The 14,611-nt window shown below is 39.1% G+C and overlaps 1 protein-coding gene across 2 annotated transcripts in view; it reads left to right on the top strand.

The window, feature by feature from the left end:
- The first annotated feature begins 1,573 nt into the window (after positions 1–1,573).
- The window catches only part of DHX36 (DEAH-box helicase 36), a 62,652-nt gene continuing 49,614 nt past the window's right edge, over positions 1,574–14,611 (top strand). The window contains exons 1-4 of one of the 2 annotated variants that reach the window (XM_053599315.1): positions 1,761–1,860; positions 2,851–2,892; positions 10,640–10,764; positions 11,801–12,035. In XM_053599315.1, coding sequence (XP_053455290.1) covers positions 10,655–10,764; positions 11,801–12,035 — 345 coding nt within the window. In that variant the 5' untranslated portion in view covers positions 1,761–1,860; positions 2,851–2,892; positions 10,640–10,654. Of the gene's footprint in view, positions 1,861–2,850; positions 2,893–10,639; positions 10,765–11,800; positions 12,036–14,611 lie in introns of both variants that reach the window. The other variant, XM_053599314.1, reaches the window with a different exon arrangement.

Raw genomic sequence — 14,611 nt, 5'->3', positions numbered from 1 at the left:
TTACTGTCACTTTTCCTAATTCTAATTATTGCATGGACAGCAGTTGAAGTATCTGGATATGAAAGTAAAACTGTTAAAATAGTGGTGTAATATGGTTTTGGAGCCATGGGCCTAAGTTAGCATTTATGCAGATAACACCTTCAAAGAAGAGCACAATGCTTCTTATCCCACATGCTCTTTTTATAATGTGACTTTGGGTCTATCACCATAACACGGTAAGGCTCTAACTGCCCTTAAACCTGAATGGGCATCTGTAACATTCAACTAGTAAAATACAGTAGAAGTGATGCTATGTGATATCTGAGGCTAGTTACTAAAACAGTCAAGTGTTAACCTGATTCCAAAGAGAAACGATGGATTTAACCACATGAGGGAGCTCACGGAAGAATGAGACTCAGAGAGGCAGTTAGAGTTTGAGGCTCTAATAGGTGTACCATCTTAACAGGGGAAGAGAGAGGAAGAAGAGCACTTATGGGAAAACAAACAACTTTTAGGAAAGGTAAATGTGACCTTAAAACAGATGTGAGATAGGGTAGTTTGAGGCAATTTCTGTTCAGGTGTGTTGGAGACTTAGTGTCTTCAGTGATAAGTCCGTCTTTCCTACCCCTTCCAGGGAGAGATTTAGGACCCTTGAGCAATTCTGAGTTCTTTCAGGTGGCTCTGCTTCAGGTAGGTAAGAGATTTCAGAAATTCAAATGTCTTCTGCTCAAAATAATTTTCATGTCACAGTGGTGTAAACTGGATCCTTTCACAGCACACAGTATCAGCGCACAGTGATGGCCTTTATTTTTCCCTCAACACTAAGCAAATGAAAGCTCATGCCATACTTGGTTCAACGAGTATTCCCCAGCACCTTTAAATAAGTAAATGAAGTAGATAGTTCTTGGTGAACATCCAAGACAGTGTGGCCCTATCTACTTTATTATACAAGCAATAGCCTGCATAAAACACTCAGTGGTCTCGTTAATAAACAGTATGTGGCTTCACATGAACACGTGAATCTTCACTTGCTGTTTACATGGCCTAAGTGTTCTGCACTGAATTTGGGTTAGACGTGCTTACGTCATGCTATTGGATAAAAGCGGTAAATAATGACAGCCCTTTAAAGGCAGTTGAGGTACTTTTATACTTCTATACCGTCATCATTTGAAAGGTATCAGGCTGTTTCTAAGACGTCTGAGGAACTCATTTCTTTAGAAACTTCCAGAAGACAGTGCATCGATCCCAGGTTTTTTTGTTTCAATCAACTTTTACTATCCAGGACGTAATGGGAAGCACATTCCGGATGCTTTCACTCGGTAAACCACGAGAAATACGAAAGAAAAACCCAAAAGTCGTTTCCCCGCTTGCTAGGCCCAGTTAAAGAAAACTTCCGAACCTTTCGCTCGCCCTCCCTCCAGACGTACAAAGGCAGACACTCCAACAGCGTTCCCACGGACCTTAAACCCGGCAACTCCGCAGGCCCCGCCGGCGGCGGCCTGTGACGTCAACAGAAGCGTCCGCCTGTGATGGCGACGGCCCCGCCTCTTGCGCCGGGCGCCGGAAGCAAAGCGTATGCGGACGTGCGCTCGCTTCCGGGCCCGGACGCCATTTCTAGCGGTTGTGGTTTCTCGCGGATTGTATTCCGCCAGGACAATGAGCGATGATCACCATCGGATCTGGGGCCGCGATGGGGACCCCCGCAGCTCCAGTGAGGACTATGAACGCGGCCCTGGAGGGAGCCGAGGCTCCGGAGGCGGCGGCGGCGGAGGTGGTCGAGGCGGCAGGGGCCGGCATCCCGGGCACCTGAAAGGCCGCGAAATCGGCTTGTGGTACGCGAAAAAGCAGGGACAGAAGAATAAGGAAGCGGAGAGAAAGGAGGTAATTGGAGAGTCCACAGTGGAAAGGATGAGGCGTGACAGAGTTTCTTTTCCTTCCCGCGTCTCTCAACGTTTTCCCTGCTTTTGTTTGTGGACCGAGACACGTGCTTTGTGAAGTGCGAATGAGGCGCAGCAGCGTTCTGCTGGAGCTGCCCGCGGCGCCTGGCACCGCTCGGCGTCAGCCCTGCGCGTCCCTCCCGAAACACTTACGGTTTATGCAGGCGGGACGTATAAAGGGCTGTGGACGAAACAAGTACTAAATTAAGGTTCCAACCGAAATTAACTTTATGAGGGCTGTCATTCTGGCCGTCTTTTCTGTTAGGGTAATTGTCATTTTCCATTTACGTTCTTTGCTTTAAGTTGAACATAGCTGCCTTCTGCATTAGAGATAAGTGTGCGCGGAGCAGAAGCAGGCAAACACTATTTTGAAGGTAGATAGTTCAGAAAAGTAGTCCAGCTTTTATTATTGGTGTTAAAATTACAAGCCGACAACCTAAGTGTTTTGTTTTATGTTGGGATGGGGTAATTCCTGTTGATCAGCTGGTTCTGTTTGAGAAGGAAACTTAGCTTCAGTTTGCAGTTTGATTTGCAATGGCCCAGTCTACCCTGTTTCCCCGAAAATAAGACAGTGTCTTATTTTAAGGTGTGCTCCCAAAGATGTGCTAGGTCTTATTTTCAGGGGACGTTTTATCTTTCTTGTAAGTAGGTCTTATTTTCGGAGGATGTCTTATTTTCGGGGAAACAGGGTAGTAATTCTTTAAACAGAAGCTTCTTAATACAGGCCTTAGAATACCTTTTTGGTGACTTCATTAAAAGCACTTTGATATTACAGAGTGTACTTAAATCATCATTTTGGCTGTTTTTAAACTATTAAACGTTTTGTTCTTTTTCTTTTAACCGTGTTATTTTCATTAAAGTGTTGTGGGGCTTTATCATTTCTCTTCATAACTTATCACATTCTTTTTAAAAGACAAACTCGTTTTTTTTACAGTCCAAAATTGTTCATTGAGCAAACTGGATTTTGAAAATCTAGGTAAGCATATTTAAGACATCTTGAAATTAGAAGAATAATTGAGTCATTGGTATAAAAAGATGTACACAATTAAATTTTTCAACTTTATTCTCCTTTCAAACAAGCTTTTATACATGTTATTACAGGTATCTGAAGAAATGTGATATTCAGGGACCTTAGAGTCTAGCAGGGAAAATAACATCTAAACAAATGAAAAGTTAAATAAATCAGGAAACATTGTTATCTCCACGTGAAGGGTGTATAGCCAGTTGTGAAGAGGACTATGAGTGGAATTCTTCCATCCCCACCCTAATACTTCCATTTTCATAAATACCACTACCATTTATTCATTTGTCAAGACCAAGTGGAGTTTAACTCTGATTCTTTCCTTTTATTTCAGCAAATCGGTGTGCTCTACCTTGTTAATATATCTCAACTCCAACCACTTACCTCCACAGCAGTTACCATAGAGGAAGCTATGGTTTTGTTTACTGTTCATAGCCTCTTAACTAGTCTTCTGGCTTCTGCTCCTCATGAAGTTTGTCCTTAGCAGAGCCACCTACCCATGGTGATCTTTCAGAAGGATCATTTAGTTCCTGAACTCACATCTTGAGAGTGGAAGTCATGTCGTTTCTATGGCATCTAATACATCTAATACATTTCAGTGGCATCTCAACGTGTTTTATGGGAATCTTAGCAGTCTTGCTTTAACATGTCAGGTTTTCCTATATCTACTCTCTGAGCCCACGTTTCCAGTGTGATGTGATGCTAGCCATTGTAAACATGCTTTATTTTTTGCTTTTATTATGGTATCATACCATTCTCTTCTCCATATTCTTTAAATATATAAATTTTTCATTTGGTACCTCTGACTCTTCCTTAAGCCTGATATGTTTGCATCCCAGTCAGAATTTCTATAGCTTTTACTTTTAAAGTAATCCTTGTATTTACAAATGAATGCATTCTAATGATGCATTCTTACTGTTCTTTTAAACAAATATCTATTGAGGGCAGTTTTTGAGACAGTATTTTAGGCATTTTGTTAATAAGATAGATATAGTCCCTACTTTACAAAGTGGGGTGTGTTGGAGGTTGTAGACACAGTACAATGAAAGTATCATGGTAAGGAGACTATAGCTATCACTTGACTCAGATCAAGGTACTTTTAAAAGATTTTTGAGGAGTAGTAACCTTAAGCTCAAACTTGAAAGATACGTGTGTGTGTGTGTGTGTGTGTTTGGGATTTGGGGGTTTGGAAAAGATCTTTAGGCAGAGGCAGATATGCCACAACTGGAAATTAGGCAGAACACATTCAAGAAACTGAAAAGTAAGAACACGGATGTGGTGTGTGGTGAGATGAGACCAGTGGATGAGACCACTTCACACAAAAAGGACCACATTTTAATTTACAACCTGCTGTACATATATGTATAACTAGGCAGAAGTTTTTTTAAATGATACTTAATTACATGTTGCTCTGGGTTTTGTTGTTTTGAACTTCTTTTTGCACTCTTTTTTATTAATTCTGGTCATGAACCAAATGTAATCTCATCAATGGCAGTTTGGAAAGTTCTGAGTTAGAAAAATAAGGAGGGCCTTGAGATTCATTGGCTTTTCCTTAAGAACTGTAGCAAGCCATTAAAGCATTTTAAACAAAGAATGAACTGACTGAATTTTAAATGTTTAAATTCACTTTAACAGCAGTATAGGGAATGATTGAAGAGAGACAGTTCTGGGGCAAGGAGATCAGTTAAGTAGCTGTTTTAGTAATTAAGGTGAGAAATAACAGCTTGAATTAGGACATTCAAATGGAGATGGAGTGAAGTGGAGACTTTAAAGTGATTTAGGAGGTAAACTTAATGTGATTTGTAATTTATCTGGAGGGATGGGGACAGCAAGTGTTAGTGGATAACACTTTCATGCCTATGTAAGGATCAGGTTTGTTGGAGGCTCAGCTAAGGACACTGTGTTTGCTATTGTCATCGGGCTTACAAATGAGCATTTCCAGGAGGTAGAGGGCTGTGTGGATCTGCCACCTAGAGAAATCTAGACTGAAAGTGAGCATTCATAAGCCACTGGATGGTGGTTGGAGTGTGCGAGTGAACAGTGAGAAGAAGAGTGGGCCCATGCCTGAATATAGAGACCATTGCTTTCTAAATTGAATGTGCATAGCAGTCACCTGACATGTTAAAATATAGGACTGCGGTGGGACACATGGCTTCCAGATGATGCCATTGCTGCTGGTCTGTAGAATAATCAGGGTGTAAAACGTACAACATGAAAATTTTAAGGGCCAGGCTGAGGAAGAGGAGGTTGCAAAGAATCTAGGAAGGAGCATCTAGAGAAGAGAAAAATGAAGAGGTGAGTGTTGTTTTGGAATCCAAGAATAGTGTTTAAGGGAGAAAGTGTATGTAAACAAAGGAAGTAATCGGTAGTGGCAAGCATGTACAGATGTACTGAAGTAAGGACTGAGAATGTCTGTTGGATTTATCTATGAGGTTATCAAGGTCACCTTGAGGAGAACCCTTTCTGTGGTATTGAAGTAAACACCAGGTTGTGGTAGGTGGCAAATGAAGGAGAGATGAAGAAATAGAGCATCTTCTAGCTGTTCTACTGTGAGAAAGAGGAAGAAAACTAGAGCAGTAGCTAGTAGGGATAAGCAATTTAAAGACAGGGCTTTTTGTTCTTAGTGTTTTAAAGATAAAGAGATTTGACTATATTCATGTACTAATGAGAAGGAGACAATAGAGAGAATCAGATTAGGCAAAACTATGCTGCAATAATAATCAAGCCTCACATGTTAATGGCTTATAACAAAACAAAGATTTGTTTCTCAACTCACATTACTTGACAATTGTCATTCAATTGACACTTCTTCATCTTGCTCATTATGAGACTTAAGCTCGTAGAACCTCCCCCTGATCTGGAGTTTCTGGGTTTGGTGGTAGCAGAGAGAGAATACCGTAAATTGCTTCTGACTCTCAGGGATTCCTGTTCGCATATCATTGCCCAGTAACTCACTTGCCACGTTCAAGTCAGGGTTGGGAAAACTCCAACCAGTCATTTGCCTAGTGACTATTAGAGATGTTAGAAATTTAGGAAAGGAAAATAAATCTCAATAAAGGCAGTGACCCAGAGGACATGAAAGGAATTGGACTGCAGAGCTCAGGGGAAGGGGTTAGCTTTACACAGGAAAACCTCTTTAAGTTGGAAGGAAAAGAGCTAAGGATAGAGTCTGATATAGGTAGTTTAGGTTTGGTGGTAACCAAAGGAGGACTTTCCCTTCTATGAGCTTTTTTGAAACACTGTATGAAATGCAGGGGACAGACAGGAAGGTGGTATTAGTGTGTTGCAGAGAAGGAATAAAGTTTGCAATAGTTGCAGATAATTAGATAGCTGATACAATAGATACAGATAATTTGATAGACGACATTAAGGATCTCTTTTGCTAGGAACGTAAAACTAGAATCAGAATATTTGAGGATGTCCAAACAAGGGGGAGATAGTCAAAAGTCAAAATAAAATAGTCACAAAACTTAAAATGTGTATCTGAGATTCTCCAGGCAGAAGGTAAGGTGAAGTGAAGAATGATGGAACTGGAAGAAAGTTATTGGTTGGGAGGGAGATAACCTACAGAGAAAGGTAAGATCCAGGTTCGAATTTAGGTATGTTCTGCCTTGCCTCCAACCACTGAAGCCTCATTATAGGGAATACCTCATTAAAAATACAAATTGTATTTTTATTTAAGAAGTGTAAATTGTTTTGGGAGGCTAATCATACATGCTCGTAGTAAAACATTTAACCACACGTTTTTTTCGATTGAAAGACTTCCCTGGAGCTTCTGCTATGTGCCAGAATTATATCTGGCAGAGATGCTGCAAAAAGTGTAGAATGTATATTTTTAAACTAATAGCAATAAAAACAAACATTTTATTTAAAATAATAGTAATAAAAACACTACACAACTGGCTTTTCTCATTTAATACTTGGACCATCTTTCCCATATGTACACTTGTAGAAAGTTCTACCATTCTTTACCACCTTAGTGTACTCTAGTTCAACTAATTCCTTGTTAATTAGCAGATGCTTACTTGGTCCACTGCCCCTTGTTAGGAGCCAGGCGCAGAGCTGCACCGCCCATTGTCCTGAAACTTAGGAATTTAGGCCGCACAGCAGGAGGTGAGGGAGCTGCAGGCAAGGGATCCTGTGAAGCAGCTTCATCTTTGCTTCTTCACCCATGATACCCCCCACCCCATTTGTGGAAAAATTAAAAATTATCTTCCATGAAACTGGTCTTTAGTGCCAAGAAGGTTGGGGACTGCTGTCTTAAGACTACCAGTTGATTTGTAAGATACCTTATAAAGTATCTGAAAATTAAGACTACCATTTTACCAATGGATGTTGACTTTTCAAGAAAACTGATTTGTTATGATGGTCTGAACTGAAAGTCTGAACCACACATGGTTCTCTATTTTCTGTAGAATGTTACATTATCCAGTAATTTATCTTTCCCAGGAGACCCGAAATCTTTTCTTTTTTTTTTTTTTTTTTGAGACAGAGTCTCACTGTGTCGCCTTGGGTAAAGTGTGGTGGCATCATAGCTCACAGGAACCTCAAATTCTTGGGCTTAAGTGATTCTCTTGCCTCAGCCTCCCGAGTAGCTGGGATGACAGGCACCTGCCACAACGCCTGGCTATTTGTTGTTGTTGTGGTTGTCTTTTCTGTTTAACAGGCCTGGGCCGGGTTGGAACCCGCCAGCCCTGCTGTATGTGGCTGGCGCCATAACCACTGAGCATGGGTGCTGAGCCTGAGACCCGAAATCTTATAAAATTAAAATAAACTTTTGTGCTTTTATGGGGGAGGTGTGAAATGGCAGTCTAAGAAATTGTTTACTAAACAAAATACATAGTAATGAGCTAAACATGAAAAAATGAGAACTTTAGGAATAACAGATGTAGGTTATCTTCTAATTAAACAGACTGATAGATGAAGAAGTCTTAAGAGGAAAAAAATGTTAGGAGGGAGGGTTGCAGAGCCAGCTGCAGTGGCTCCTACCTGTAATCACAGCTGCTTGAGAGACTGAGGCAGAAGGATTGCTTGAGGCAGGAGTTGAGGCCGCAGAGAGCTATGATCTCACGACTGCTGCATTCTACCCTGTTTCCCCTGTCTTTGGGGAAACTGTCTTATTTTAAGGTGTGCTCCCAAAGATGCACTAGGTCTTATTTTCAGGGGACGTCTTATCTTTCCTGTAAGTAGGTCTTATTTTCGGAGGATGTCTTATTTTCGGGGAAACGGGGTAGCCTGGAATGCAGAGGGAGACCCTCTTTAGGAAAAAAAAAACAAAAAACAACTTTAAGAGGATTGTAAAGTGAGACCATTACATCCTGACTATTGAAATCAGCCTCTTTTCTCTTCAAAGATGGAGGTAGGCCACGGATGGGTAAATAGTTAATTTGCCTTGTTTCTTCAAGTTCATTACTTTGTCTAATTTGTTGCTTTTATTAAATATTGTCTTCCATAAAATATAAACTACTTATATGAACTTCTTATTTGAGCTTTCACAAACTATGTAATACTGATTAGAATTAAATGCCTTATAAAGCCTTGTGTCTCCTCTCTGAGAGGATATAAACTTATATCCTAGGATGTAGGATGTATATTTTTAAACTAATAGTAATAAAAACAAGGTCCCCTCTCTGAGAGGATATAAGTTTATATCCTCTTATATAAACTTATTGGAGATTTCACAAAGTATGTAATACTGATCAGAATTAAAATGTCTTATAAAGCCCTGTGTCTCCTATCTGAGACATGCTCAGGTCTTGCTCTGGTGGGACATAGCCCCCTGCCAGCCTCCCTGCCCAGTTTTCAGACTTTAGGTTGAACTTTGTTATGATTACCTATTGTTTTGGTGTTTGGGATAGAGTAGATGGAGTATATGGAAGAAAATATGAGTTAAACTGTACACAGTGAGAGAAAGTATTTTGTGAAATTATAGGAATCATTATGTGTTTACTGGGTCATGGGTTTTACTTTGGGTTGCTGTAACAGAAGAAAAATTCACTTCCAAAGAAGTGTTAGTTGGATGACACTTTCATGTCTATATAAGGCATGAGTTTCCTATTGATCCTGTCAAACCGGTGGTCATTTTACCCATTGCTGTTTACTTACGTCAGTGTCCTGGCTCCAGCTCCTTCTTCCTCCGTTCCCTCCCAAAACAAAAACTCCTTGAAGGTCATTCCTAACTACCTAGTTGCTGGATACAATAGTATTTTTTCAGTTCTCAGCCTTGGTTTTGTCTCAGTGCAATTTTATACTTCTAACTCCATTTTTAAAACTTTCCTTCACGTGAAAGTGAGGTGGCTTGTCACTCTGTTCCTGGTCTCTTGCTCACACTCTTGACTATTCCTCTGACTTGTTTTCCTGCTTTGACCTCTTGAACACCAGGCTTTGTCAAAGTTCTGTTCTCATCTCTTTGCAGGTGGTATTTTTCTTGAACTTAAGACAATTCTTATATCTCTGATTTCAACTCCTGTTCTTTGAAGAACACTCCAAAATTGCCTATTATATTTCTAAAATTGTAAAATATTTCCAGAAATCTAGTTCCATATTTTCATCTGCCTAATAATTATTGCAGTTCAGGAAATTATTTAGCATCCTACTTTGACTTCACCACCACATGTTCACAGAATACGCGTACGCACACTGCCACTCAGCAGCCTTTTCCTAATGGTTGATATTATTGCTTTTCTCTCAGAACTCATTCTTGAATTTGAAACAGTTGTCTTTTTTGTTAGTTTTTTGAAACAGTTGTCTTTCATTCTTTTCTTTCCACTTGCCTGTCTCCCACCCCTGTTAAATACTCATTAAGTCCTAAGGTTTTTTAATTCTAATTTTTAACTACTTTATTTTTTCATTCCTACTTTCACCTTCCTCTTTCCTCAGTTCTTAAACCTTACTCATCATTCTTTACATGTTTCCAGTTTCGTGTGGATTCATACATACATTCCTAAGTGTGGATCTTAAAGAAACCGAGGTTTGTAGCCAGGGACTGTGAAAATGTTTGTTTTTCAACTTGTTATATCTAAAAAACAGATGTCTCCACAGAATTAGGTTTAGTTGTTTATTTTTTTTCCAACTTGGCCTGTAATTAATTCATAGATATGTATATAAAATTTTTAAAATTTTTCATATCTCACCAGGGATCTTATGTCTAATCTATTGTGTTTTTTATTCTCATTCTCTGAAGCAACTTCTTCATTTGCTACATGAGCTCACATCTCCATAAGCACTTATCAATTTTATTTATTCCTTTTGAGCCCAACCTTCTTCCCAGTTTATTCTTTTTATTATAATAACTTTTAAGTACTCATTCCAACCAAAATATTATTTCCAGTTTTCAACTTTTTTTAAACATGCCATTTGTGCTTTAATAGTTTTGAAAATCTAAAATAGGGAAAAATTCGTAACAATTAATATATGAGGGTTGGGAGTTAGGGGAACCAGAGTTAGAGGAAGAGACATAAATATGTTTTAACAATAATATTGGTTAATTTTATGGACGCATGATGGGGAAAGGTCTTCAGAGATATATATAAACATTTTAATGTTAATTAGGTCTAGGAGGTAGGATTGGGGGGCTGGAAGGCAAGTGTGAGCAGCTGTCTTTTATATGTGTCCATTGAACATTATTACTTTGCTTTTAATTCTCAGTTTTTCACATGCTTTCTTAAGTTGAAAAAGATACTTTTTCCTTTGCACAAAATAGAGAGCTGTAGTACACATGGATCAACGACGAGAAGAACAGATTGTGCAGCTGCTGAATTCTGTCCAAGCTAAGAATGATAAAGATTCAGAAGCACAGATATCTTGGTTTGCTCCCGAGGATCATGGGTAAGACAAAAAGATGTTCTTTTAAAAGACAGGCAACGAGTAACCTTTCGTAGTGTTGGCTAAAAAAGATGATAAAATACATTTTAGACTTTCCAGTAGGTGAAATTTAGTCCTGAAGTAATTTTTTTCTTATGGAGATCACATAGATTTATAGAATGTTTTAAAACAAATTAGATGGCATTTTCACAGGAAAGCAAAATGGTATGAATATTAAGGTAATGGATATGAGAGGAATCATCTTTGTATTTCGGAAATTCTCCTCTTGGGAAGGTCTGTCAAAAGTTACATTGCTCCTGTTTTAGGAAGGTTGCAAGAACTGAAGGAAAATTAGATGAAGGAAAATAATTTGACTCTAAATGATTTCTAAAGGGCATTTAGAATCATTTGAAGGAAAATTAGATGAAGCGTTTCAGTGACTACATGAGGGTAGTGTCTTATTTATAGCTCAGAAAGGGTGGCAGAAAGAAAATGAAGACATTGTGAAATAAAACAAGTCCCAGAAAAGCAGGATAAAACATTGCAGGAGGCTTGGTGCCCGTAGCTCAGCAGTCCCACATACACCAAGGCAGGCAGGTTCAAACTCAACCCAGGCCTGCTAAACAACAATAACAGCTGCAACAAAAAATAGCCAGGTGTTGTGGCACGTATAGTCCCAGGTACTTGGGAGGCTGAGGCAAAGAGAATCCCTTAAGCCCAAGAGTTAGAGGTTGCTGTGAGCTGTGACACCATGGCAATCTACCGATGGCGACATAGTAAGACTCTGTCTCAAACAACAAAAAACACTGCAGTGGATGAATGACTGTTGTGGATTTTCAAAATAATTTTATCTACCAAACGGAATAAGTTACCTGGCAAAATCCACTTAAGTAGAGGAGAGAGATTTGAATTCATCGTAAGCTATTTCATAGTGGCTCTACTGAGAGAAAAGAGTAAATATTTGGGAGGAATTTTGAAATATTTAAACAGCATATTGTTTTGTTTCGTCACTTGAATGATTCTTTATCTGACCTTTCTTCATTTTTATTTTGTCAAATAGATATGGTAGTGAAGTTTCTGCTAAAAACAAACCAAGCTCAGAGAAGAAACATGATAACCAGGATAAGAAATTGGTAGACCAAGAAAAAAGGACATTTAGAATTCGTAACAAATCATATATTGACCGAGATTCTGAGTATCTCTTGCAAGAAAATGAACCAGATGTAACCTTAGACCAACAATTACTGGAAGATTTACAAAAGAAGAAAAGTGACCCTCGGTATATTGAGATGCAGGTAAAACAAAGCAACATATGGAAAAAACTCTTACTTGTGATTCGTTTCTCACTCTTAATAAAAATGTATGTTATCATTATAGGCAGCTGCATGGTGTAGATCAGTGAGATTGATTTCTCAACAACATATCCTCTGTGGGAATTTTTTTCTTTTTGAATAGGAGAGAAAATAAAATGGGAATGGTAATACACGTAACAGTATCCTATCTCATTCACTGAAGTCTATGTAGTAAGAAGAAATGTTTCAGAAATGCAGGGCCAATCTCTTTTTTTTTTTTTTTTGAGGTATACCGTGTTCATTTATTTGTTCATTCTGAGACAGAGTCTCACTCTGTCCCCTGGACTAGGTGCAGTGGCGTCAGCGGGCTCAAGTGATCCTCCTGCCTCAGCTTCCTGAGTAGCTGGGACTACAGGAGCCTGCTGGGCTTTTCTAAATTTTTTTTTTTCCTTTTTTTTTTTTTTTTATTGTTGGGGATTCATTGAGGGTACAATAAGCGAGGTTACACTGATTGCAATTGTTAGGTAAAGTCCCTCTTGCAATCATGTCTTGCCCCCATAAAGTGTGACACACACCAAGGCCCCACCCCCCTCCCTCCTTCCCTCTTTCTGTCCCCCCCCCCATAACCATAATTGTCATTAATTGTCCTCATATCAAAATTGAGTACATAGGATTCATGCTTCTCCATTCTTGGGATGCTTTACTAAGAATAATGTCTCCACGTCCATCCAGGTTAATACGAAGGATGTAAAGTCTCCATTTTTTTTAATGGCTGAATAGTATTCCATGGTATACATATACCACAGCTTGTTAATCCATTCCTGGGTTGGTGGGCATTTAGGCTGTTTTCACATTTTGGCGATTGTAAATTGAGCTGCAATAAACAGTCTAGTACAAGTGTCCTTATGATAAAAGGATTTTTTTCCTTCTGGGTAGATGCCCAGTAATGGGATTGCAGGAACAAATGGGAGGTCTAGGTTGAGTGCTTTGAGGTTTCTCCATACTTCCTTCCAAAAAGGTTGTACTAGTTTGCAGTCCCACCAGCAGTGTAAAAGTGTTCCCTTCTCTCCACATCCACGCCAGCATCTGCAGTTTTGAGATTTTGTGATGTGGGCCATTCTCACTGGGGTTAGATGATATCTCAGGGTTGTTATGATTTGCATTTCTCTAATATATAGAGATGATGAACATTTTTTCATGTGTTTGTTAGCCATTCGTCTGTCATCTTTAGAGAAAGTTGTATTCATGTCTCTTGCCCATTGATATATGGGATTGTTGGCTTTTTTCATGTGGATTAATTTGAGTTCTCTATAGATCCTAGTTATCAAGCTTTTGTCTGATTGAAAATATGCAAATATCCTTTCCCATTGTGTAGGTTGTCTCTTTGCTTTGGTTATTGTGTCCTTAGCTGTACAGAAGCTTTTCAGTTTAATGATGTCCCATTTGTTTATTTTTGTTGTTGTTGCAATTGCCATGGCAGTCTTCTTCATGAAGTCTTTCCCCCGGCCAATATCTTCCAGTGTTTTTCCTATGCTTTCTTGGAGGATTTTTATTGTTTCATGCCTTAAATTTAAGTCCTTTATCCATCTTGAATCAATTTTTGTGAGTGGGGAAAGGTGTGGGTCCAGTTTCAGTCTTTTACATGTAGACGTCCAGTTCTCCCAACACCATTTATTGAATAGGGAGTCTTTCCCCCAAGGTATGTTCTTGTTTGGTTTATCAAAGATTAGGTGGTTGTAAAATGTTAGTTTCATTTCTTGGTTTTCAATTCGATTCCAAGTGTCTATGTCTCTGTTTTTGTGCCAGTACCATGCTGTCTTGAGCACTATGGCTTTGTAGTACAGACAAAAATCTGGTATGCTGATGCCCCCAGCTTTATTTTTGTTACAGAGAACTGCCTTAGCTATACGGGGTTTTTTCCGGTTCCATACAAAACACAGAATCATTTTTTCCAAATCTTGAAAGTACGATGTTGGTATTTTGATAGGAATGGCATTGAATAGGTAGATTGCTTTGGGAAGTATAGACATTTTAACAATGTTGATTCTTCCCATCCATGAGCATGGTATGTTCTTCCATTTGTTAATATCCTCTGCTATTTCCTTTCTGAGGATTTCATAGTTTTCTTTATAGAGGTCCTTCACCTCCTTCATTAGGTGTATTCCTAGGTATTTCATTTTCTTTGAAACTATGGTGAAGGGAGTTGTGTCCTTAATTAGCTTCTCATCTTGACTGTTATTGGTGTACACAAAAGCTACTGACTTGTGGACATTGATTTTATATCCTGAAACATTACTGTATTTTTTGATGACTTCTAGGAGTCTTGTGGTTGAGTCTTTGGGGTTCTCTAAGTATAAGATCATGTCGTCAGCAAAGAGGGAGAGTTTGACCTCCTCTGCTCCCATTTGGATTCCCTTTATTTCCTTCTCTTGCCTAATGGTATTGGCTAGAACTTCCAGCACTAAGTTGAATAGTAAAGGTGACAGAGCACAACCTTGTCTGGTTCCAGTTCTAAGAAGAAAAGCTTTGAGTTTTACTCCATTCAGTAAAATATTGGCTGTGGGTTTGTCATAGATAGC

The sequence above is a fragment of the Nycticebus coucang genome, chromosome 8 (genome assembly GCF_027406575.1).
Source record: "Nycticebus coucang isolate mNycCou1 chromosome 8, mNycCou1.pri, whole genome shotgun sequence".
NCBI lineage: Eukaryota > Metazoa > Chordata > Mammalia > Primates > Lorisidae > Nycticebus > Nycticebus coucang.
Note: the sequence above shows the minus strand (reverse complement) of the source record. Positions and strands in the feature narration are given on the sequence as shown.